The following is a 23705-nucleotide window of genomic DNA, read 5'->3' as shown; positions in this document are numbered from 1 at the left end:
CTCCTACACCATCCAAGTGCAGGTGGTTTCATATTGAACACATACCAGATGGGGATCCCCACCCCTGGTCAGCAACCCAGCTCTGACAAATAGATCTCTAGCCTCTCCGAGTTGGCCACATGTGGCCCTGACACCTCCCCCAAGAAGACCTGGGTGCCACAGGAGAAGACTGCCGAACTCAGGAGATGGCCAGCTCCCACTAAGGCGCCGAGCCGAGCCCAGAACTGAGAAGCAGCAGGTAACAGTGTTGGTGCTTCAAACTCCAGAGACTGCAGCTCAAATGAAAGTGCTGCCTGTGTTCCCAGGAAAGGGGGTGTGGGTGTGGTGGTAGCTGCCTGGGGTTTTTTTAATTCAACCTAAATTTCCCAGGAAAAATATTTTCTTGCTACAAATACTTCAAGGAAGAGGAGGAGAAGGAGGAGGAACTTTCAAAGGACTAGATGGTAAAATTTCATATTGCTAACTGAGGAGCCCTTAGAATGGCCAATAAACTCACCCTGGGTTTGGGAAGAATGCACAAAGGTTGGACCCCACAGAGAAGGTGGGGAAACAGCCTAGACAGTTTACTGTTCAATAAAAAGGTGGCAATCGCATTCGTTGGCTGTGTTTCAGGTGGATATTCTGTGGTTCCCTCATTTTTAAGCTTTAGAAAATGCTCAGCTATGCAATTTCCACAACAAAGTCAAATCATGAGTGAAGTCAAAGTCACAGCAGAGGATGAACACAACAGCTTCCCAAGGTCAAGATGCCAGAAAACACAAGGCCAAACCCGCCTTGTGTCAACTCAATCCTTAGGTATATATTGACTGTCTAAGCCCATTGGCCATACCTCCACCTCCAAATCTGAAGCAGCACTTACACACCTATCAATTAAGTGAATTGATTATGAAATTGGTTATGAAATGCCTGCAAGGTAAAATGGTTGAACTTAGTGTCAAATCCTGATCAACAGAATCACCACAGACACTGCAACTGAAACGAACTACAACATATACCCAGGCTGCTCAGGCAACCACAAATCCATGCTCCTCTTAGGACCTCTGCCTTTTGAAGCCATGACTCCCGGAGTTCTTTAGATGAATTAAGGACATTTTTCCATGGGTCTCTAACACCTGGTCTGGCTGATAAGGGCTGAGGGACTCCTTAACATGCACAAGTTCCAGAGGCCAGTGACTTATCTCTCCTCACCAGGGCCATTCCTGAGCCTCCTGGATAGCACACCATAAAGGTCACTTTTAACTGTCCTCATGCTTATCTTTTAGTAGTGAAATACTGAAGAAGTACAAGAGTTTCCCTATTATTCTCTTCCCTAAAAATGCAGTCTTGCTATGGGTAAGCCAGTGTCCACACGAGACGGATGTGCTCCTCTGCTCAACAACTTGTAGATGAAGAGCTCCAGGAAAAACCAGGATGGAAGCATGGTTCTGAGAACCAGAACACAGCAACGAAGCATATCAGGCACGACTGACAGAAGACACTTCCCCTACCCACAGGGATTACCGCCTCAAGCTGGAAGATCCTTCAGTCTTCCTCCCTCCACAGCAGGCATCTCCACTCCAGTCACCAGCTGCACGGCACCCACTACACCTTCAGGTACTCTCAGCTCCATGAAAGCTCACAACAGGTGAAACCAGAGGCCCTGATCAAAGACCATCAGCCCTGGGCAACCTCAGGGAGGACTGATGTCAAGGTCAGGGGATCACCAAAGTGGTCTGATTCTCACCTTGAACACCCTGGTCACACTTAAAAGTTTTCCATTACATTTAGGTCTCAGAAGCCAACATGGCATCTCAGTTTGCTGTGTAGTCTCATTGACTCTCCTGCTTTTTTTAAAGAAAAATTTCCTGAGAAATTTAAAAGAGGAAGAAGAAATTGCCCTATGAGATGAAGGCTTTAAGAAGGTTAAGGAAAGAGAAAAGGTAAGATAGTCATCATCTCCTTTCCACACACAAAGGTCTTTTAATTCAACTCCTGGGAATTAAGGGGTGAAGAGAAAAAGTGACTTCCCAATCTCATAATCAGTAGCAAAATTGGTCCAACCTATGGTCTTGGGGATCCCCCTACTGAAAAAGAACTGACAAAGAACCAGCTGAATAAACAAGAGTGGCTTATTTGAGAACATTCTGGGAACAGAAACAACATTGCCCTCCTCCCTGTTACTAGGCATATCAGCAGCATCCAAGAATGGATGAGGCAAAGGCTGGGATGTAGCTCAGTGGTAAAGCATTGGCCTTACATGTGTAAAGCCCTGGGTTCAATTCCCAGTGCCCAGAGGAGGCAGAGGTGGGAGGGTGGAGATGAAATCAAAAGACTGCCACAAAGAGTGAGACAAAGTCTAAGAACACCACTGGACAGCTGTCCCCCTTCTCCAAAGCATAAACAGTTCAGTACACCTAAACCAGATCCAAGGACAAGCCACTGTGTCCTTTGAATAATCCAAGAAGAAAAACCCATGGAGATAGTCCAGTCTAGCACTTCCACATGCATTACTTTATTTCACTCACAAGATGTCCACTTTGCAAGAAAGGAAACTGAGGACCAAAGAAACTTGACCAAGGTCACACAGCTGGTAAAGAAAGAAGAGCAAGTCTGGAAGCAGTGTACCTTCTAGCTGATCCCCACCCTGTGCTGTGGATGACAAGAAGCCAAATACAACAGCAGACCAAAAGGCTGACTACACCACACCCTTGGGTTGCTGAGAGATACTAACAGCCCTGCTGGAACTTATCACAGATTGTCTCCCCAGAACTTCAAGACAGAGGATTTTCAGGGCTCAGCCCAGCCCTCTACTCAGAGCTCCAAACCCTGGTCACCCTGCAGAAACTCTGGGTGGATCATATGACCCACACAGCATGGCTAGGGCAGGATGTGTCAGATACATTAGGCTCTGGGTGACACAGCCCAGCTGTGAGGCGGCTCCCAGACATTCCAGACCCTGCAGGACTGCAGGGAGGAAGCAAGCTGTACAGAGAGCTGGCAGACCCGACAGAACTTTCCATACCACATTTGTACTTTCACACCACACGACAGTTTCAAATCAAGTTCCAAAGAAGAACTGCACAGACTATACCTTGCAAGGATACACTAGGAAATGCCAACAGAGGCTCCCTTGGGGAGCGGGATCGAAGGGACCTCAATGTGAGGTACCTCAGGCACCGCATTCCTTTCATAATATTTTTGGAAACTGAACTGAAACTAAAATTTAAAGCTATGAGGATTACTGGAAAGTTATAAAGGTGGAAAGAGAAACAGTGTAAATTACCAACACATGAAAATTATTTTAAACCAAAATTTCAGAAACAGTGATGAGGCATGAGACCTGTATAAGGCATAACAGGGTGTATTTATTTCCATACACAATTTATATGGGACCTTCCCTTGACCATAACAGGAAAAATTCAGCTGTTTTTGGAGGAGCCAGAATGTATATAGTACTGACTCTGTGCCAGATATTTTTACATATTACTATTACCTCAATAACTATGGAAACGATACTATTATCCATAGTAGCTGACCAGGAAATAAAAGCTAAACTGTGACACAGCTGCACAGCTACCAACTCCTGGAGCAAAGAGAAAGGGCGAAGCCACAGCACTGAAGAGCAGCCACCTCCGCATGCAAAGGGCAACCTGCACCCAGGGAAGGGACACCGAAACAGCGGCCAGCTTCTGGCAATCCTATTTTATTCCCTGTGTGGGTTGCACACCACCTCTGAGGCACATGAGCAGAGTCCTCCATACTCAGGGACGACACTGGCATGCCATCAACAGGCCTGGCACACACAGCCGTCTTTACCAAGTGTTGATGATTTACACTAAGACCCATTTTCCCCTTCTAGCTCCCCCTGCCACCCAATGGAGCCTTTGAGAGATGGCTGGCATGGGACAGGGAGAGGGGTGCTACCTGGAACCTGCCACAAGGCAGCCCGGAGGGTGAGCAAATCCACAGCTCCCATCTCATCACCACGCTTCTCTAACCTCTAGGTCCCCCTTCATGTGCCCAACATGAGAAAGCACAATTTAAACAGAATGCTGATGTTTACGGGGCTTTTGATCAGTGCAGAACAACTAGTCACTGCTTCTGTATACAGCACCTCAGTCAATCCTCCAACCCTCACGTTAAGCACTGAGGCCATTCCTACTGGACAGGACAGGAATTAGCACTTCAGAGTGGTTCCATAACTTGCTCCAAGATAAACTGTAAAAAGTAGAGGTGACACTTACACTTATTGGTCTAGGACTGCTAAACACTATGCTTGTGCCTCCCGTAAAATATGTTTAGAGCCTTCCCCTCCAAGTATTCTACTTTGTTCTTTATGATTAAAACCATGCAACAAAATGTTCAAACAGAGGAGGCAAAATTCTTATACCAATGAACTAATGAGACAAATGACATTATAAAATATTGGAAATATGAACTTAAAAATCTATAATCAAGAAATGCCAATGTAACCAACACAAACACACCTATTACAGAAACAGCTAAACACCCTGGAAGGTCAAGCACTAGGGCTCTCGCTAGGTCTTGAGTGTTCATGAATCCTTCGATCCCAAGCATCCTGAGAATGGATGTGGTATCAATGGACTCGGCTTCTGTCCCCTTCTTTAACACTGATGATCTCCCTTGTGCTCTCCAACTGTCTGGGCCTCTTGGACATGAAAACAGATCTTCCCAGAGATAAACTGTAGAGTTGAAATTCCCTCAGCTCCAGGAAGAAAAACCTCCCTCTGCTCTACATTAGGCTACTTTGAATTCTAAGACAAATCACCTTGCCATACTAACAGCATGGCCAACTTTGTTCTCGGAAAGGAAATAAGAATGACAACCCCAAGAAGTTGCTAAAGTGTTCATAGTCCAGGAGCAGCACAACTCCATCCAGGGAAAAGCTCATCTTGCATATGTTACAGACCTTGCGATAGATACAGCCTCTTCATTTGTCAGCCTTACTAGGAAAATAATATATAGGAATAATCATTCTCTTAAGTTTCTCCCCAAGATCTGAGCACAATGTTTTTTAATTTGAAATTAATTCTTTTCAAATCTAAGGAATTCTGTATCACTAGTTATCCACAATCCAGCACTGCCTAGGACCAGACAAAGACAATAAACCAAATTCCAGTTACCTCCGTCAGCAAACAGTCTGCCCATAAATTTGTCAGGAACACGAAGAGCATTCTCCCGTTCCATCTGCTCAGCAGACTTTCATCTTCTGCAAGGGCTCTTTTACTGGACTTCTAAAGCTGCTTCTGTGGTGAGCGCAAACTGCTACACACTGACTCCGCAGTGACATTCTCCCAGAATGCCACTGTATCCCTCAGGGGCTGCGGGATAAGAACTTGAAAGAAGTTGAAGGAGGACTTCCCTGCTCCCTGCAGGCCACCCCTCTCAGCAGGCGCTTCCCTCCAACAGACCTGCTTCAAAAGTCCGACCCAGTGAGGTCACACATGACCTCACAAACATCCCGCTTAACTCTTTAAAAGCCAGCCACAAGCTCACAGCCAACAGAAAAAGCAGCTGTCTGAGCCTAACTGGAATGGCTGCTGTTTGAAGAAGATGTTTGTCCGAAATCATTCAGAGAACAAGTAACCACAGCATCATTTTCCTTTAAGAGCTCTAAAGCTTTTGAAGAACTGTTGAAGACCAGTTTCCAACAGCACACACATGCTAGCCCTTCAGGAATGACTGCAATAACCCACAAACCAGAACTTACTATGTGATGCAAAGTTTAACCATGTTAAATGCACACCTAATCTTAGGTGACTTGTGTTTTCTAGTTTCATTTCTAGTTTTGTTTTTCAGCAATGGCTGATAAAAAGACATTTGTTGTCCTGTTGTTCAAATCCTACTTCACACAGCCCGAAGCAGACGGGACACACTCACAGCTGTCAGATACAGACAACAGCTGCCACTGAAGCATCTGAAAGAGCACGGATAACAGGAGTTGGGTGGTGTGACCCAGACACAGCCACCAGACCCAACTAATGGAGAGCAGAGTCCACAGCAGTGCCCCAGAGGGGAACAGATTAACTTCAGTTGCCTTCTTTGCCAAGATTTTAATTTGGGTTTCTGGTATTTTGGTTGAGATGTGGGAATTATGGGGATCAGCAGGTAAAAGAACTAAAAGTTACCTTAAAACCAGAGCACATAAAATTATAGACAAAATGTAATATGCCCTGGTTCACCAGAAAATGATTATACTTATAACATAGCAATTTTATTCCTAAATATAAATCTAGTCTTAGGACACTCTTCTATATGTGCACAGGAAGCCACATATAAGAACACAGGCACATTACTGCACTGTACGAAGTTTAAAAATACAAGTCACAGCCGACTGCTGTGGTGCCCACCTGGAATCACAGAAGCTCAGGAGGCTGAGGCAGGAGGTCCATGAGTTCAAAGCGAGCCTCAGCAACTTAGTGAGGCCCTAACCAATTTAGTAAGACTGTCTCTAAATAAAATATAAAAAAGGGTTGGGGATGTAGCTCAATGGTTAATCACCCCTGGGTTCAATCCAAAACAAACAAAAAAAAAACCACAAGTCACAGCCAAAATGTTCATAAATATAAAAGTAAAATGTAGTCACACATAGTGAATACTATACAATAATTAAACTGATAAGAAAGAGCTTTTTAAGTCATTAAAAATGATTTTCAAATGTTGAAGTAAAAAGTGTTACAAAGGGAAACAAGAGTTTAGTTCATTAAGTTAGTTCAGGAAGTTCAAAAGCACATTAAGTGTCACTATGGTTGTGGCCACACCCCATGTTGTGGTGATGCATATCAGCACATGGCTACCCTGACAGAGGCAGGGAAGGAGGAAAAGGACCAGAGGCATTCACAGGAGTTTGCAATTCATTTGTTTTCTGAAGTGGGCTGGTGAGTATTATCACAGGTGTCTATTATCATCTGCATTTGCTGGCCTCCCTCAAACACTATGCAGTTTGAAAACTGCATAGTCAGCTGCTTAGTGGCTCTCCTCACCTGCTCTGGCTGCCAGACTAAGAGAATAGGAGTCAAGAGGTCTTTAACTCCCTTAATTCCCAACTCTGAAAGTCCCCAGAGCCAAGCAGCTGCCACCAGTTGTACCACAGTTGGGCTCCCTCCCTCTGGAAAGCCACCCTGTCCTACACCCCCCCACACACACCCATGTATGCCCACCTTGTCCTGCAAGGCCCACTTCCAAGAGAGCCACCCTCCCAGGAGGGAGCCCTGCCTTGCCCCCCAGGCTCTGTACTGGAGTCTGTGAAGCGATCCCCCTTCCCTTTCGGAGTCACCCAGGCATAGCCAGCAGCCAGCTCATTAAGCTCTTCATTCCACAAAAAATGGGTGCCTGGTGTGTATCAACCCCTCTGCTAGAGGTTCTTGAGGCCCAAACGCAAGACTTAAGGAGTCTTAGTTGACAGCCTAATAAAAGGGACAGGCCTGTCCCCGACTAAACCTCATACGAAATCCTAAAACAGTTGTTAAATGAACGCTAAGAACCAATAATAAACTTTTATGATTTTGTTTCACAATAATAATTACTCAATACCTCTTGTTTTTCCTGAAGACCACAGTATTACTCTTGGCAAGAAAATGTCACCTTGTTTGTGTGGAGGTGGGGCTGCTAAATAGAGTCATTAGAAAGACAATAAAAAGTTGTCATTGTGACTCCTCACCTTCAGTCATGAAGGCTCTTGGAGTTTTTATGAGCTACGCACAACACCTGAGGTCCTCCCTCCGTCCACCTGCCAGGCAGACCCGGTGGCTCTGAAGCAGCTAGAAGGACAACATGCCCCTGAGGGGACCTGGCCAACATTCCTGGGCACTCATTAGCACAGGTGGCCTGCTGTCCCTTTTCCCATTTAGGGAAATGAAGGGTGGGAGAATTCGCTCAATCTGAACCCAAGCAGCCTGATGGAAGAACCCTCCACGGAGCTGTTTGTGGTAGTCTCCTCTCCCTTCGCCAGACAAAACCCCTCACATGATCAACTAAAAGGCAGAAGCGTTATCTGGCTCACTGTTCCAGGGTTTCAGTCCATGGTGGCTTGTCCCTGTCACTTTGGGCCTGTGGTGAGGCAGCGCAACATGGTAGGAGCCCGTGGGTAGAGAGAAGATGCTCACCTCAGGGCGCCAGGGAAGAGACAGGGAAGGAGGGAGGGGCCAGGTCCTGATATCTCCTCTAAGGGCACGCCCCTATGACATCACTTCCTCCAAGTAGGCCCCACCTCTTAAAGGTTCCACAACTTCCAATACTCCCCCAGGCTAGAGACCAGGCCTTCAGCACAGGAGCCTTTTAGAAACGTTTAAGACCCACACCACAGCTGGGCACAGTGACCCACGCCTGTGATCCCAGTGACTCTGGAGCATGAGGCTGGAGGATCGCAAGTTGCAGGCCAGCTGGAGCTTCTTTTTTTCTTTTCTTTTTTTTTTTTTGGTAGTTGTAGATGGACAGCATGTCATGTCTTTGTTTACTCACTTGTATGGGGTGCTCAGCGCCTCACACATGCTCCGCAAGTGCTCTGCCACTGAGCCATAGCCCCAGCCCCCCAACTTGGGCATCTTAGCAAGGTCCTAAGCAACTTAGTGTCTCAAAATACAAAGGACTGGGGACAGAGCTTAGTGATAGAGTGCCCCTAGGTTGAATATTCAGTACCAAAAATAAAAAATAACAATACTATTTCCTATCAAAAAAGTCAATCCACCCCTGTATTTCTAGTACCCTATGTTACTACAGCAGAGAGGCAAGAAGTCAATTCCAGGCCCACAGCCAGGAACACTCTGCTTTTAAAAACCTCTGTTAGGTGGGCTCTCCCTACCACAAGCACAGTTACTTTTAACAGGCCTGCTGATCCAAGACTGCAACTGTGTCCTCCTCAGATTTGAATTCTGCCTCTAGCCAAGTTCCAGTGAATGCTTCTCAAACTTTTGGGACTTGTGGAATCCCCTGGGAATTTGTTAAACTGCAAAATCTGAGATGCTGTAGTTGTAACAAGGTCCACGCTGATGTCCATGCTGTTAGTCTGAGATGGACTGGTGGGTTTACTGGGATGCAAATCACAATCACTGCGAAGTCAGGGGTGCTGTCAGTGTCTGGGAGTCACTCTAGACCCACAGAGTACAGAATCTCCAGAGAATAAGAATTTGAGGGAAACCCCCACATAATTCCAATGTGCTGTCACTTTTTTTTTTATTATAGAAACATGGTCCATGGACCAGAGTTGTAGCTTCTCCAACTTCAGTGTGTATGTATATATATATATAAACCACCTGCATTATCTTGTTAAAATGCAGATTCTAATTTAGTAGTTAGGAGTGAGGTCAGAGATTCTGAATTTCTAAAAAGTCCCCACGTGAAAGCTATTAGGTAGCAAGATGATGAGTAAAAAAGGTCAGAAAATTTCAGTAGTATGTGTGCATTTGACTTATAAAGCTTTCCTTTCGTAATTTTAGATTCAGAGACTAGCACATGGAGGTTCAGGCACAGGAAGGAACCTGAAACAGCATGTGAAGCATGGGGATTAGGAAGCCACAGCATGTGTCTAATATTGGTTTTTATAGAGTTTAATATTAAACTTCAGTACATCAGTGAGAAAGATTCTAGTCAACTTCCCCAGCACCATCACCACAGCCTGTTGCTGGTGCTGAAGATGAAGGCCCTGCTGGGAGTTGGAGCCCATTCAACATGGACCCTACCTCTGCTCATAAAACACTTTAAGAAATCAAAAAGAAACACAGGATTAAAGCACTGGAAACATGCCCAATGGAGTTTCAGGCAAATTTGTGGTTCTAGGTAGAATACTTTCAGAGAACTATTTACATGGGAAAGACCCATGTCTTTTTCCCTCCCCAAACCAAGGATCAATGTATAACATCCAGGGACATAAACCTGGTGTTAAGTGACCTCTGCTAAGAACAATGTTGTCCCTTCCTTAAAAGTTAAAAATTGCCCGGATGTATGAATAAGAAGGCTGCTGTATCTATCATCCCAACCAATTAAAACACTAACCACCATTCCAGTTTTTACTTAAGGTCATGGTTTTCCTTGTAATAATTTATGCTCCCAATGTCTGTTATCATTTGAGGTCAGCTTTGATAAAAGATCACCCGGGTGGCCAGCTCCTTACTAATCTTCACGCCAATGTCCACGAGCACCCGTGGAAATATGGTTGGTTGTTTAATGTTTAAACCACAGAATCAGAACATCTCTGAGAGTAAAACTTGTTCAATTCAGGACCACTTCCCAAATCATCACAAATTTATACAAGAGGCACCCAACAAATGGACAGTCCATGGCCACCGGAGCCAGGGCCATGTGAAGGCCCAGAAAGAACAAGCAACAAAGAGCACAGCGCTTCCCCACGGGGGTCCCTGACATCGGCCCACAGTGGAGAAGGGAGGCAAGCACAGAAGAGAAACTGGCTTTTCAGGGCATACTGTCTACAAAACAGCGTGAGGAGCCACAAGGGCCCAGGTGCTCTTCTGCGCTGGGTGCAGGCACCTCTCAAGCCCACCCTCAGCCCACTCCCTGCCCCGAGCGCTTCTTCACTCTCACAGCTGCAAGCATCATCTGGGAGAGGGGTGACTTCAAAGTCTCTCCAGTGACCTTCGATGCCACATTCCCACCACCCTCCATGAAGGACCCTCACACTCCTCAAATCAGCCTACTTAAAGCTGACCTCCGAGATGTTCTACAAACCCCGCTTCTTTCCCTGACTCCTACCGACTGCCTCTTGATTCAGTAAGCCAACCTGCTTGAAATTGCACCAGCGGTTTGAGTCAGCCCCTCACGTCCGACACGTAAAACATTCCCCAAATCCTTGTGTCTTCATTTTTTTTTTTCCTTTACCAGGCTTTTTCTTTCCTAATTCCTTATTATTCCATAAAGTATGACCTAGACCACTACAAAGACTGTGATAAACTGAAGGTGAATGAATATTCCCTGACTAGAACTTAGCAAATCCTTCCAACAAAATCATAAGAATTGTAAATTGGTTGGAAAGGTTATTTCCACTTTACCAATAAGGATCAGAGTTTCAAGAATGAGACAACCTACCCAAGATCAAGCTGCCAGTGATCCACATGTTAATTCCACCTACCACAGTGCATCGCACTCTATAAAAAGGAAGTGATGTTTCAGGAAGTCCAGAAATAAGTGTCTCAGAAGGGTTAGGGCTGGGAAGGCTGGGTGCCGAGGCGGGGGGCAGTGCGGGTGCTCGGGGAGTGGCGCGATGGCTCCTCCTCAAGGTGCTACTGCTGCTGCTAGTCATTTCATCATCATCTACTATGTGCCAGATATTATTAGTCGGCTTGACTTTCTTTCCTGTGATTCACCTCCCTTGCCCCTCCCTCCTCTATGTAAGTATTATTAATTCGCTTTTGCACTTGGAGAAGTTCCCAGATTTTATGTATTTACTCACAACTGCACACCCAGTAAGTAACTGAGACAGGACTCAAACCCGAGTATCACTGTGGGTGAACCCTAATGGAGTCCCCACCCCACAGCACTGAGCAGGAGCTCCTCTATGGTTAAAAAAAAAAAAAATCAAAATTCACCACTACATCCACTTCAGGAAGCTAGAAAGAAAAAAAAAAATGAGACCCTCCCTAAACCATAGAAGAAAAGAATTAAAGAGGTGAACAGAGCCACAGCAGCCCACAATGAACCACGAGGCAGGGCAGTTTCCTGATCCTAACCCTAACGACAGAAGGAGAGTCGGGAGCTCCCTGGGCACCCAGATCCCTAGAGACAACGTCACAAAGTCAAAATAGTTTCCCTGTCATCAGCTCAGCTAATCCCACACTATTTTATTATTTATGTGGTGTATGAAAATGTTTTTTGGGGATTTATATTGGGATGCCAGAAAAATTTCTGAAGTCATACTTCCAAAAAATTTCTGTGTGACTCTTATTTCATGCGACTTCTTCCTAAACAGAAAGGCACGAAGGAAAGAGACCAACTAAAGATGACAGAGGATCCTTCTGAACACCAGCGTTCCATGTGAGATGGGGTGGGGGAGACAGGAGGAAGGCAGAAAAACCACAAACACCAAATTCAGAGTGGACTGAACACTTGAAGCACTTTCTCAGGCCTGTCAGCTGCACACAGATGCAATCCACCCCTTCCCCGAACTCCTCAATATCTGAAGGAAAAGCTAGGAAGCGGAGACACAGAATCCATCTACTACGTGGAAAAGGTCATTTTACAAAGCAGTTTTTAAAAAGCCAGAAGAGAAGTTCCTGCCACATTACTGCATTTGCTCTCTTTTCCTCTCTGTCCAAACCCAAGCTTAAAAGAAGCTGACAACATTCGGGTCTCTGTGGTCACAATGACAACACCCGTGCCTTATGGTCTTTGGGTCAGAACTTACTGATTGGAGTTGTGGTCCTCAGCTGATAGGCCGGCAAAAGAGAAGCACCCAGACACAAAGGAACCCATTGGAACACAGACAACTGCAAGTCCCTATCCTTTCTAATTTGGGAGCCTTGTGACTGGACTTCACACAGCACCGCTGACCCTGGGCAGCCTGAGTGCCTGTAGTTGGACCACAAAGGGAGGAGATGTTACTCTTTGCCCCTTCATGAAAATATTGTGTTACACACACGGCAGGGCAAGCTGTCTCCCGGCTGACAGGCAGCTCCTTGGTAAGCGGTCCGTCAGTCTCCAGCACCTGGCAGAATCGTTTCTGTCCAGATTGATTCCAGGACTATAAAAGAGGCATCTCATCCTTACCAAGAGTGATCCATTTGATATCACAAAGGTACACACTGCTTTAATCAAAGACAAATAGTGAGATAAATACTCAAAAAGAAATGTTCTTCCCAACCAGCTATTAGAATAGTATAGATTTGGAATATTTTTTCCTTGGACTTAGGGTAGGGACAGAAGCAGGAAAGAACTTGATCTCCCTATGGCTGCCAAAGCACAGCTAACTCCAGATTGTATCTGAAAGAGGATGTTCCAAAGTGCTCATCGCAACTCCCCCGATTCCCACCTTTCTTTAGAGTAGCAAAGGAACAAAATAACATCAGCCCATGCTCCAAAGAAATCACTGTCAGATACTGCCACTGAAACAATCTTTCATGACAAAGTAAAAAACACATACTAAAATATGAAAGAATCTAAAAATATTTCCTAGCAATACCAAAACAAATATTTTTGCTGTTGCTTTTGTTGCAGGTATTTGGTCCTGTTTAGGATCCATCATGCAATCATTATCAGTCATCCCCTTGATTGAAGAGCTCAACTCCCAGTCCTAAGAGCATGGTCTCTGGAGGCTTACTACTTGGGTTCAGGTGCTGGGTGTGCCTCTTACCATTTGTGTAATCTTGAGCAAGTTATTTAACCTCTCTGTGCTTTAAATTTGTCTGAAAAATGAGAACCGTAATAGCTTCATTCTTTCTTCCAGCTTATTAAGAGACTTAAAACACCACAGCTTTAACCAAATAAATAAAACCTGTGTGCCTCCGGTTTTATATGAAAGCACAATTTAGAGACTAGGCTAAAGTAATCTTAGAATATTTTCTACTAACTAACAACTAATACTGTATACATTGACATCAATTCAGATGGGCCTAATTTCCTTAAGTATTCTACTCAATATCAAAGGGCATTATTGGGGGATATTCAGTCTCATTGTCCCTTCCTCAGAGTTCACTTTAGCCCATGTGGTCAGACCCCAGCCTAGGACCCAGGAATACCAGAGACCCATGAACAGAAATGGAGCACCCAGCATGTCAGCTTGTTGTATAATTGATCACCTTTCTTTTGTAAGTATTGTACTTATTAATAAAATTGGAAGATATTTTTTTCCTTGAGTTCAAGCTGACCCTCAGGGCTTGGCTGAGGGAACTCAATTACACTGACTACTGTGCAGTCAGCAATCTAGGCTGGATTTCCTCAGCAGGCACAATACCTCCAAGCCTACTTCCTTACCTCTGCAGAGGAATGTTTTAAAAGGCTGCTCATTGATTGCTTTAAAATCTTATGGAAACAGGTTTATTAATAACTTGTTAAGTTTTCCCTCAAACTCAACAACACGCCCCAACCACCATCAAAAACAACCACCGGTGCTAGGGGTGTAGCTCAGTGGTAGAGGCCTGCTTTGCGCGTGTGATACACTAGGTTTGATCCTCAGCACCACATAAAAATAAAGACACTGTGTCCATCTACAACTAAAAATAAAAAAATACACCAACCACCACCAGCGCTCCAATTAAAACTTAGTTTCTTGAAAAGAGACCAACCCCAGTTTCTATTTCTGAAGACACATGGCATGAAACAGAGCAGATGGAAAGAAACAGTAATGGCATTAAAGACCAGGCACCGAGAGCAGCGAAAAGGCCAGGTCTAGGCACCAGGTGACTCGAACTTGTGCAAAGGCTTCATCAGTAGAGAGTCGTGTGACTTTGGGTAAGTCTCCCCACCAAAATGGGACACCGATTCTTTATCATAAAACAAAGTCAAGGGGGAATGCGGGTAGGAATGAGATGGACATCATTATCCTAGGTACATATATGACTGCACAAATGGTGTGACCCTACTTCCTGTACAACCAGAGAAGTGAAAACCATGCTCCATTTGTATAAAATGAATCAAAGAGCATTCTGCTGTCATGTATAACTGGTTAGAACTAATAAATTTAAAAAATAAAAAAGATTAAAAAACCCAAGGTCATCTAAGACCCTTTCAAACTGTACTTCCTCAGCCCACAATACTAACACAATTCTTCTGAGATTGCAACTTCTCCAAAACACTTAAGAAATGGGGGGGGGGGTGTAAAGAAAACTATGAGACCTTTTTAGTTCCTTTAAAAAGGATCATTCTGTCACACACACACACAAACACACACACACACTTTTAACCTTAACATAAACATATACCTCAAAATAAAACTTCCTTCACCTACAACCACTTACTATCAAAACTCAACTCAAAAGGATACAAAATGAGGAGTCCCATCAAGCTGCTCTGTCCACGTGGCTACAGCCCTGGTGGACCAGGGCAATGACCGCCAGCCAGGAAACCTGGAGGACAAGGGCCAGGGCTGATGAGAAGCAGGCTGGCTGGCCTCTGAGGTACATCTCACACAGTGTTAGAATTTGGACTTTTATCACTGGCGAGGTATCACGGCCTGATGATGCGGGTGACACAGCTAAAACTTCATCTCCAGACACTCTAAAGAATTTAGGCCACTAAATCTTAGGACTAAAATACTATGACCTACTCCAGGATGCTAAGGATTTGACTCTGTCCGTGCTAATGCCCCGCACCCAGGCTGCCCAGACCATGGCCACTTCCTGTTCTCCGTGGCTTTCCTCCAGTTCCCTCCTGTTCAGACGCTACTCGCCTCATACCTTCATGGACACACCTTCCCTGCGGCTTCTGCAGTAAACCTCTCAGCCCAGACCACCTCCACTTCCTGACCTGGTTTTGATCAGATGTAAAGAGCTTCCATTCACCCTAGAAAGTCAGGTTGGAACTGAGAGGAAATTATCTACATGCCTGTCACACAGCACTCTGTCACAATTCAGTTACCAGGGACGATGAGGAAGCAAAGGACTAACTTGTCACCCTCCCCTGGGGAACATCCCCTCTCAAGGGTGCCTCCAGTTAGAACACCCCACCCTCTGACACACTCCCTTTTCAAGGATTCCCCACCTCAGGACACCCTCCCCTCTGGGACCCTCAGGGAAACCCTGTTCTGAGGGACACACCTTGAGGACACCCTCCACTCGGAGATATAGGAAGTCTACACTTGGACTTAACAGATGCCCAATTCAGAGTCAAACGTTTCCTCAAGCCCCTACTCATACCAGGCGCTGTGCTAGGTGCTCATCCATGTCAACCCTTTCAATCTCATGGTCACACCACACACAGGGTATCAGACCCCATTTTGCAGATAAATAAATCAGCCTTCAGAAAGAATAAGTGGCTTGTCCAAGTAATTCAGACCCGAGTCTTGGGCTTCTGAGACCTTCTTTTCATTCTCTGTGACCCACAACCAACCCCCACAACCAATTTCACAGGAGAATGCGGAACTACCATGTTACAATGTACCAGCCTTGAATTTGCTCATCCAATAAAACACTCACCTATAAACTAATTATAGAAAATGCCAACACAGGGTCAATTGTTCCAAAAGAGATTTGCTGAATACCTGCAGTACGCATACTGACTTTTTTTCTTTAAGCACTGATTTTCTTATATAGCTTTATCCCTATTTAACCTTCCCTCCGCCACCACCTAAATACACAATACACAAGGGAAAAAAATATCAAAACTAAATTCATAAAATGTATGAGTTTTAGTGTTCTCTGACCACTGATGGAGATGCTAAATGAGAGGCAGATGACCTGAAAGTGATGGTTAAGAAAAAAATGAAATGCTAGATAATCCACAGCTGCAGAAGGAATCCCTAAATGACAGGGACGGTGCATGTAACTGATATAATCTGTCATTTTACCTCCCAGATAGACTTCAATCCTGAAGTAGAAACAGAAAATAAGTATTTACAGACTTGCCAAGAATCAGCTTTATCAAGCATTCGTATCAGATCCTCCCCTCCATCTAGGGAACAGGAAGACAGCCAGACAGAACAGGGTCTTGGGGAATAAAGGGCTAAAAGAGTCTGGTGACCATCAAACCCAAATCCCTAGGCTTACAATCAAGGAATCTCTGGACTAACCCAATGACCTGCTCCATGTCACCAAGAAATGCTGGTGCAGAATATAGCTCTTTTGTCACAGTAGCGGCCGCTGTCAAGCCTCCTGGCCATCCACAAGCACTTGCTAGTATCTACACAAGGTAATCCAGGGAACACCACAGAAAAGAAGGCACACAGCTGGCCAATTTGGCAAACCACGAAGGTGTACTGTGCCAGACCTGAAAACCCAAATTACTTTTTACTCACATCATTTGCTTATATCCAGAGAAACTGGCACAACTGATTTTAAAATATAGCCCGCACTCCTATTTCCCAAAGAAAGAACTCTACAAACACAGCCACCACAAAATGAGCGACAGTGGGTCTGATACCTTCCCCAGAAGGCCATCTCCGGGGGGCCTTTCATGTACATGGAGTCGCTGACATCATTCAGCCCGTTGGTGATCCCGCCAGAGTAGCCCAGGACGATCCCGCCATCTGCTGAGACGCTCAGGACATCCTGATGTCCTCCCGCTGAGGTCCTCTCCAAGAACTGACCCCCTTCTTTAATGCGCTGCTGGATCATTGGCGTAAGGGGCATCTCAAAGCTGAAGTAGCTATCTGGCTCCGAGTAGAGTGTCTCCAGCGACTCTGCACTGTAGTACAAAGAAGTGTTGTCCAAGATGGTCTCAAACTGGGAGCTGTACACGTCAGTGGAGTCCTCGGTGTACCCTGGCCCAAGCAGTTCATCATCTTCGCCCCTGAGGCGCTCCTCCTGCTCCAGGATCCTAGAATGAAAATAAGAGTAAAGAATTTCAATACTAGGTGATTGTGGGGTGGGGGGTGGCACTACTAGGGACGGAACTCAGGGGCACTCGACCACTGAACCACATCCCCAGCCCTATTCTGTATTTTATTTAGAGACAGGGTCTCACTGAGTTGCTTCACATCTCACTTTTGCTGAGGCTGGCTTTGAACTCATGATCCTTCTGCCTTAGCCTCCCAAGCCTCTGGGAGGATTACAGGCATATGCCAGCACGCTTGGCAGGTTAATTTTTTTTTTTTTCTGCTTCAACCTAAAAAAACATGATGTTGTTCTGTAGGTATAGCTCATATTTACTGAACTTGTGTGTTAACCACATTTAGGTTTTTTTAGTTTTTTTTTTTTTTAAGTTTTGGGGGGTTCTGGGGATTGAACCAAGGAATGTTCCACCAATGAGCAATATCCCATGCCCTTTTATTTTTTTTTATTTTGAGACAGGGACTTGCTCAGTTTCCCAGGCTGGTCTAGAACTTGCAATTCTCCTGCTTCAGCCTCCCAAATCACTGTGATTACACATATGTGCCACCATGACTGGCTTAACATTTTTAGGAAAGAAGATACAAAACACATTTGGGTTTTAAAAAAAAAAAATTTAGCCCACATGTGACTACACTGTAAATAATTTAATAAAGTTTCAAACCAGTTTCTTAATGTATGAATGCATCTGGTCCAATGAATATTTGCATAAAATATTAAATCCTCAGCTATGCTCCACAAATTCTGACCATATACAACTACCATCATTTTTAATTATGACAGAAACAGATAAACATACCATGCAAACTTGATACAGAAAATTTTCTGAACAATATATACTAAACTGAAAGGGAAGGTACTAGGGAATAAGACAGATTGAATTGTTATGTACATGTACGAATATGGCATAAGGAATCCCACTTTAAGGTATAATTTTAATGCAGCAATAAAAATAGTTTTCTAAAAATATACTAAACTTTCATCAGTTATTAATACTTTCTGATTTAAATAAAAACAAATGTCCTGGAAAGGATGACTTCAGCAGAATCCAAGGGCTGCCCTCTGCTGACAACAAAGCCACACTGCAGAGAGCACAGGTCCAAAAGTGCCCCACCATGAATGACCTCAGGGACATAGTAACTTCAGGGCCACCCAAAGAGGCTAGCACCAACTTACAGCTGATAAACTGGGTGGGACACTGATTTTGACAGATAAATATGAAAAATACACAACATGTTTTTCAAATATTAAAAATGAACGTCAGTATGACTAAATGAAGTTTAAAACTTGGTGAGGTGGATCAGTAGTAAAAGCAGGAGGCTAAGCCAGAAAAAGGGCTGAGTTATATATAGCTCCATGGCAGAACTCTTACCTAGCATGCGTGAGGCCCTGGATTGATCGCCATCGTGGGGGGGGGGAGGGGGAGAAAAACCTGGAGTTTAATTCTGGCTATGCCAGTTCCTAGGTATGTCACTTTAAGCAACTTTACTGAACCTCTCTGAGCCTCCAATTCCTATAGATAGGAATTATCTATTAAGTGTCTCATAAATAATCCATAGTTCTAATTATTACCAGAAGACAACAATGCAGTTGTTCTTGTTGTGTTTTAAGTTGAGGAAGGTCCACCATGTACCAAATTCTATTCTGGGCTTATATCTCGTAAGGTCTTCCCACTGACCTTGGAATAAGACACAGAGTTCTATGCAGATGCTCCTTCCCACAGCCTGGCTAACTCTTATTCATTCCTCAGATCTCAGCTTAATGTCCATTTCCAAAAAAGGGCCTTAGCCAAGCCATCAACTGAATGAGCCTCTCCGTCTCCACCCAAATTATTCTGACGTATCTTTGTTGTTTTCCTTCATAGTACCTAGCAAGATTTGTGATCCCACACTAATTAGTGTGTTTACAGGAAAAGTGTTTTTCCTCAGTGGTCAATTCCATGAGGACAGTGACCACAGACTCTATCAATTGTCAACATTCCTTTATGCCCAGCATCTCACAGGGTCAAGGACAGTAAACAGTGGGGAAATATTTGTGGAAAGAATGGAAGGAAAGAGAAGAAAGAATGAATTAATAATCTGAACAGAAATACACATTCTGACAGGAATATAAATACTAAGCCATATGCCACGTATCGGGGCTGGTTTGAGGAAGCCCTGGAGATTTTACATGCTAGGGGTGGGAGAGGATCCTAACGGTCTTCCTAAAGGAGCACAGGTCTCAGTAGATGTGTTAACTGCAAAGGAAAAGACATCTCCTTGTATAGAACAAACACAAAACTCAAATCACAAAGAACACTTCCCCCTTGACAGAGATGTGCTCCTACATAAGCTCTAACACAGGTGTCATGAGGGCTGACAGGGGACGAGGGTGCACATTCCAGTGCAGTTCACAGCAAATGACTCTACTCAAAGGAACACAGGTGGTCAGTGGGTCCTGGTTTCCATTCACCCAAGCACAGAGCTGGTCCGGATCTCAGAAATGTAGACCAGGATGAATATCATGCAATACCAAGTTTAGACACCAGGGCTACAAATCAAAACACACACTACTTGTGAGAAGAAGGGAGTCCCTTGTGAGTTCCACAAACAAATGAATTACAGAGTCTTCGTCTGCCCTTTTGAAATGTTCTCTCTAAACACGGACAACTCCAATCCAGAACTTCTGGGTTCACATCTGAAAGCAGGCTGCATTGTAACTGGTGTGCACTACACTGCAGCCGTTGGGATTTGTACCCAAGAAATGGCTAAGTTAAGATACAGTGACTATGTGAGATACAACAAAAGAGTCTAAATCTTTTCACACTGTTTCAAAGAACTATGGAGTGCTTTAGTTACCTTGATGCTGAAAAATTCAAAACCTGATGAATACAATGCAATATCAGTGAAATGGAGTTGCAAAACTAAGGGTTCAACTAAGAGTTCAACAGTCTCTTCTGAAAGTTTGCCTGGTCCATGCCTATTGGACTTTGTTATAAGATCACCTTAATGTCCTATAAACTTGGAATCTAAGAAAGACCTAACTTAGGACACCTTCTCTTTCATTCTATGATGAGGAGGATCCACAGTACCACAGTCCCGCCTTATCTGCAGGGGACACATTATTCCAAGACACTCAGCAGATGCCATAAACCAAGAATAATATCAAATTCCAAGAATACTGTGTTTTTTCCTAAACATACATACCTATGATAAAGTTTAATCAATAAATTTAAGCACAGTGAGAAACTAACAATCATAAAATAAAAGAAATTATACCAATATACTAAAATAAAAGTTATTTAAAACTTGGGAATCGCTTATTTCTGGAATTCCCCATTTAATATTTTCAAACCTCAGAAAGTGACACTTGAGGTAAGGGGGAACTGCGGTACTGTGAGTTGAGTTCTGTCAAGCACAGGACGATGGCTTTCTCTAACCAGGCATCACAGACAGCAAGGTGACTCTGGGAGCTCACCTTCCCTTGTCTCTCTCCAGCTCAGCTCTCTTCTCAAGATGTTGTCTGTTTTCCTTGAGGAAGACTTCATCCTCGCCACTCTCAGCAAGAGGCACAGGGGAAAATCTCCCTGAGCTAGCGCCAGGCCTCTCCGAAGGGATTTCCCAGGTTTCATCCCTAACACGCTCAGTTACACCAGCTGAATGGCAGGGAGCAGCAGCTGAGATGAGATGGCTTGGCACTTTAGAAAACTCTTTGCTTACAGGAGAGGCTGTCCTTTCCAGCGATGTCTCAAAATCAGCAGGAGCCTGTGTCTCTCTCTTCCCTCCTTCTGTCCACAGTATTTCCACCCCTTGAAATTCCACATGCTTGATCCGGCCTGCACGTCCCAGGGAGCCTCGATCACATCCCCCTGGGTGCTCTCTCCTAGCATCAGAAATCTGCTCTTTTGAAAAGCCAACGCTGCCTGCAGAGTTATCGGTTACTGCTGGGCTCCGCAGGGAAGACACGGGATAAGCTGGCTCGGGCGCACAGAGAGCCCCTTTTCTCCCAGTAGTAGTTACCCGGGGAAGCTCAGCCTGGGTCTCTCCTGTTAATAGTGCAAGTGCAGTCAGATCTTTCTGGATGCTCAAATAAACATTTTCCTCAGTCGTGCCTTCAGCTGGAAGAGGTGTATCTGGTGACGGTTCCCGGCCAGCAGAGAATGGCTTGGTGGCTCTCTGTGTTTTATGACTGGCAGTGTCCAGCTCTTTTTCCACATGCTGAAATGAAAAACTAGAAACAGCATCTTTGTCCAGTACCTTTGTAGCCTGTAACGTTCCTGAAACTATTCTGGCTTCTGTGTCTTTCAGAGCAGAAATCAGAGAGTCAATGGATTGTAAACTTTGTTCCTTGAGGTGACTTTGAGAGGGGGCTTCAATGACATCTTTTGGTCCTTCCGTAATACTGTTGAGCCCAGAGCCTTGGCCAGCAAGAAGATGGACTCCCCGTGGCCCTGGCGGGTGGCATGGCAGAGACTCTGCATCAAACTCCAAAGAAGCTCTCAGGCCATCTCCGCCTTCCTCCATGGTCCCATATTCTGGAAATTCATTTGTGACATTCGGTGGGAGTAAAGTGCTTCCTCCATGATCACCTGTGAATACAACAGAAGAGAAACATGACTTATTTCTGGACACCAAGCTCCATCCAGTATGTGTTCATCGGTATCCAACATTAGCACTCGACAATACTTAGGTATCTGATTCTTTCACTACACCTCTTTCCAACACCCTGTGGTTCTTATAATTTATAGCCACCCCCGCTAGCATACATGCATGTCACAGCACAGGAAGCAATCCAATGACACATGCCATACTTAACCCTGCTTCTGATAAGAGTTCCATGCATTAGCATGCAGTAACTCTGCTACTTTGTGGGCAAAAACAGATTAAAATGAATAAATCTCATCTTCCAAATACCACGAGGGAGACAGCAACATAAAATACTTATGATGGTCATAATCAAACAGCCTTATGAATGTGTAGGACAAGCTCTGAAACAAAACCTCAGAGGAAAGACACTATAAAAAGTCAGTATATTTTCTAGCCAGAAGTCTCCCCATTCCACTATGCCACTTCAGTGGGAAAGAAAATGCCTTCAAAATAACCCTGAAGAAAGAGAGTACAGCCAACATGGAATAGGAAATGGAAAGTTGAAAAGACATCTAGGATCCCCAAAACCCAACTTATCATTCAATTTTTTAATTGATAAATGAAAGTTATATGTATTTATGGTGTCCAACATGATATTCTGATAAATGTATACACCGTGAAGTGGCTAAATCAAACCAATTTATATATCCATTAACTTTATATCCTTTTTGTATATGGTGAAAACATGAAAATCAAGTCTTAGCAACTTTCAAGTGTACAACACCTTGTTTAAAACTTCCTGGTTAACAACAGATCTCCTTGATTTATTCCCTGCACCTGAAAATCTACATTTTTTGACCACTGTCTTCTCAATGCCACCCTGTCCCTCTCCAATTAACCACTATACTACCCTCTACTTCTATGAGTTTGACTTTTTAACATTCCACATGAGATCACCAACTGCGTACAATTTCAATATTATCTTATGCAGAACCGCAACAAATGAAGTAGATAAAACAATATTTAATTAGGCTACATTTATTATAATGAATCAAATTTACATTTTCCTATTAAAATGACAAGTTAGTAAGAACTGAAAATGGGAATACTGACACATAAAAAATACTTAAATTGGGGTTTACAGATAACAGTTACAGTCTTTTCAGGCTCAGTAATAATCTCTCCTGAACTGGGTTTTGGTGACTCTGAATCTACACTAGAATTATAATATACTTACTTCTTCTTTACGAAGGAGGACATCTGTTGCTGTTAAACCACAACAGAGTTACAACCTTCTTAGTTATTGAAATACTTTATATATATACAAATAAATACACTGAAATGGCATGAGAGTCTTAATTTAAGTCATTAACAAAACAGTCCAGTGGGTTTGGGTATATTCACAAAATTATGTAAGTATTACCACTATCGTCACAGAACATTTTCAATATCCCTAAAAAAAACTTCCAAATTCATTAGCAGTCCCTCCCCATCTCACGACTCCTCAGTCCCTACTAAGTACCAATCTGCTGTCCATCTTGATGGCTTGCGTATTTTGGACATTCATATATAATATACAAGTCATAGAATATGTGCCATTTTGGGTCCAGTTTCTTTCACTTAGCTCAATGTTTTCCAGGGTTATTCATATTGTAGCATGGATCAGAATTCCATTCCTTTTTATCACCAAATAATATTGCATTATATGGAAATA

At 44.0% G+C, this 23705-nt stretch overlaps 1 protein-coding gene across 3 annotated transcripts in view; it reads right to left on the bottom strand.

Moving 5' to 3' along the window:
* Nucleotides 1–23705, bottom strand: part of Psd3 (pleckstrin and Sec7 domain containing 3) — a 480958-nt gene that overhangs the window by 274864 nt on the left and 182389 nt on the right. For all 3 annotated transcript variants that reach the window (XM_076853634.1, XM_076853635.1, XM_076853636.1), the window contains exons 3-4: nucleotides 20883–21993; nucleotides 17020–17415 (exon numbers count right to left, since the gene is read on the bottom strand). In XM_076853634.1, coding sequence (XP_076709749.1) covers nucleotides 17020–17415; nucleotides 20883–21993 — 1507 coding nt within the window. The remainder of the gene's footprint in view (nucleotides 1–17019; nucleotides 17416–20882; nucleotides 21994–23705) is intronic.

The sequence above is a fragment of the Callospermophilus lateralis genome, chromosome 4, assembly GCF_048772815.1.
Source record: "Callospermophilus lateralis isolate mCalLat2 chromosome 4, mCalLat2.hap1, whole genome shotgun sequence".
Taxonomy (NCBI): Eukaryota; Metazoa; Chordata; class Mammalia; order Rodentia; family Sciuridae; genus Callospermophilus; species Callospermophilus lateralis.
The sequence above is the reverse complement of the archived record's forward strand: the minus strand, read 5'-3'. Positions and strand labels throughout refer to the sequence as shown.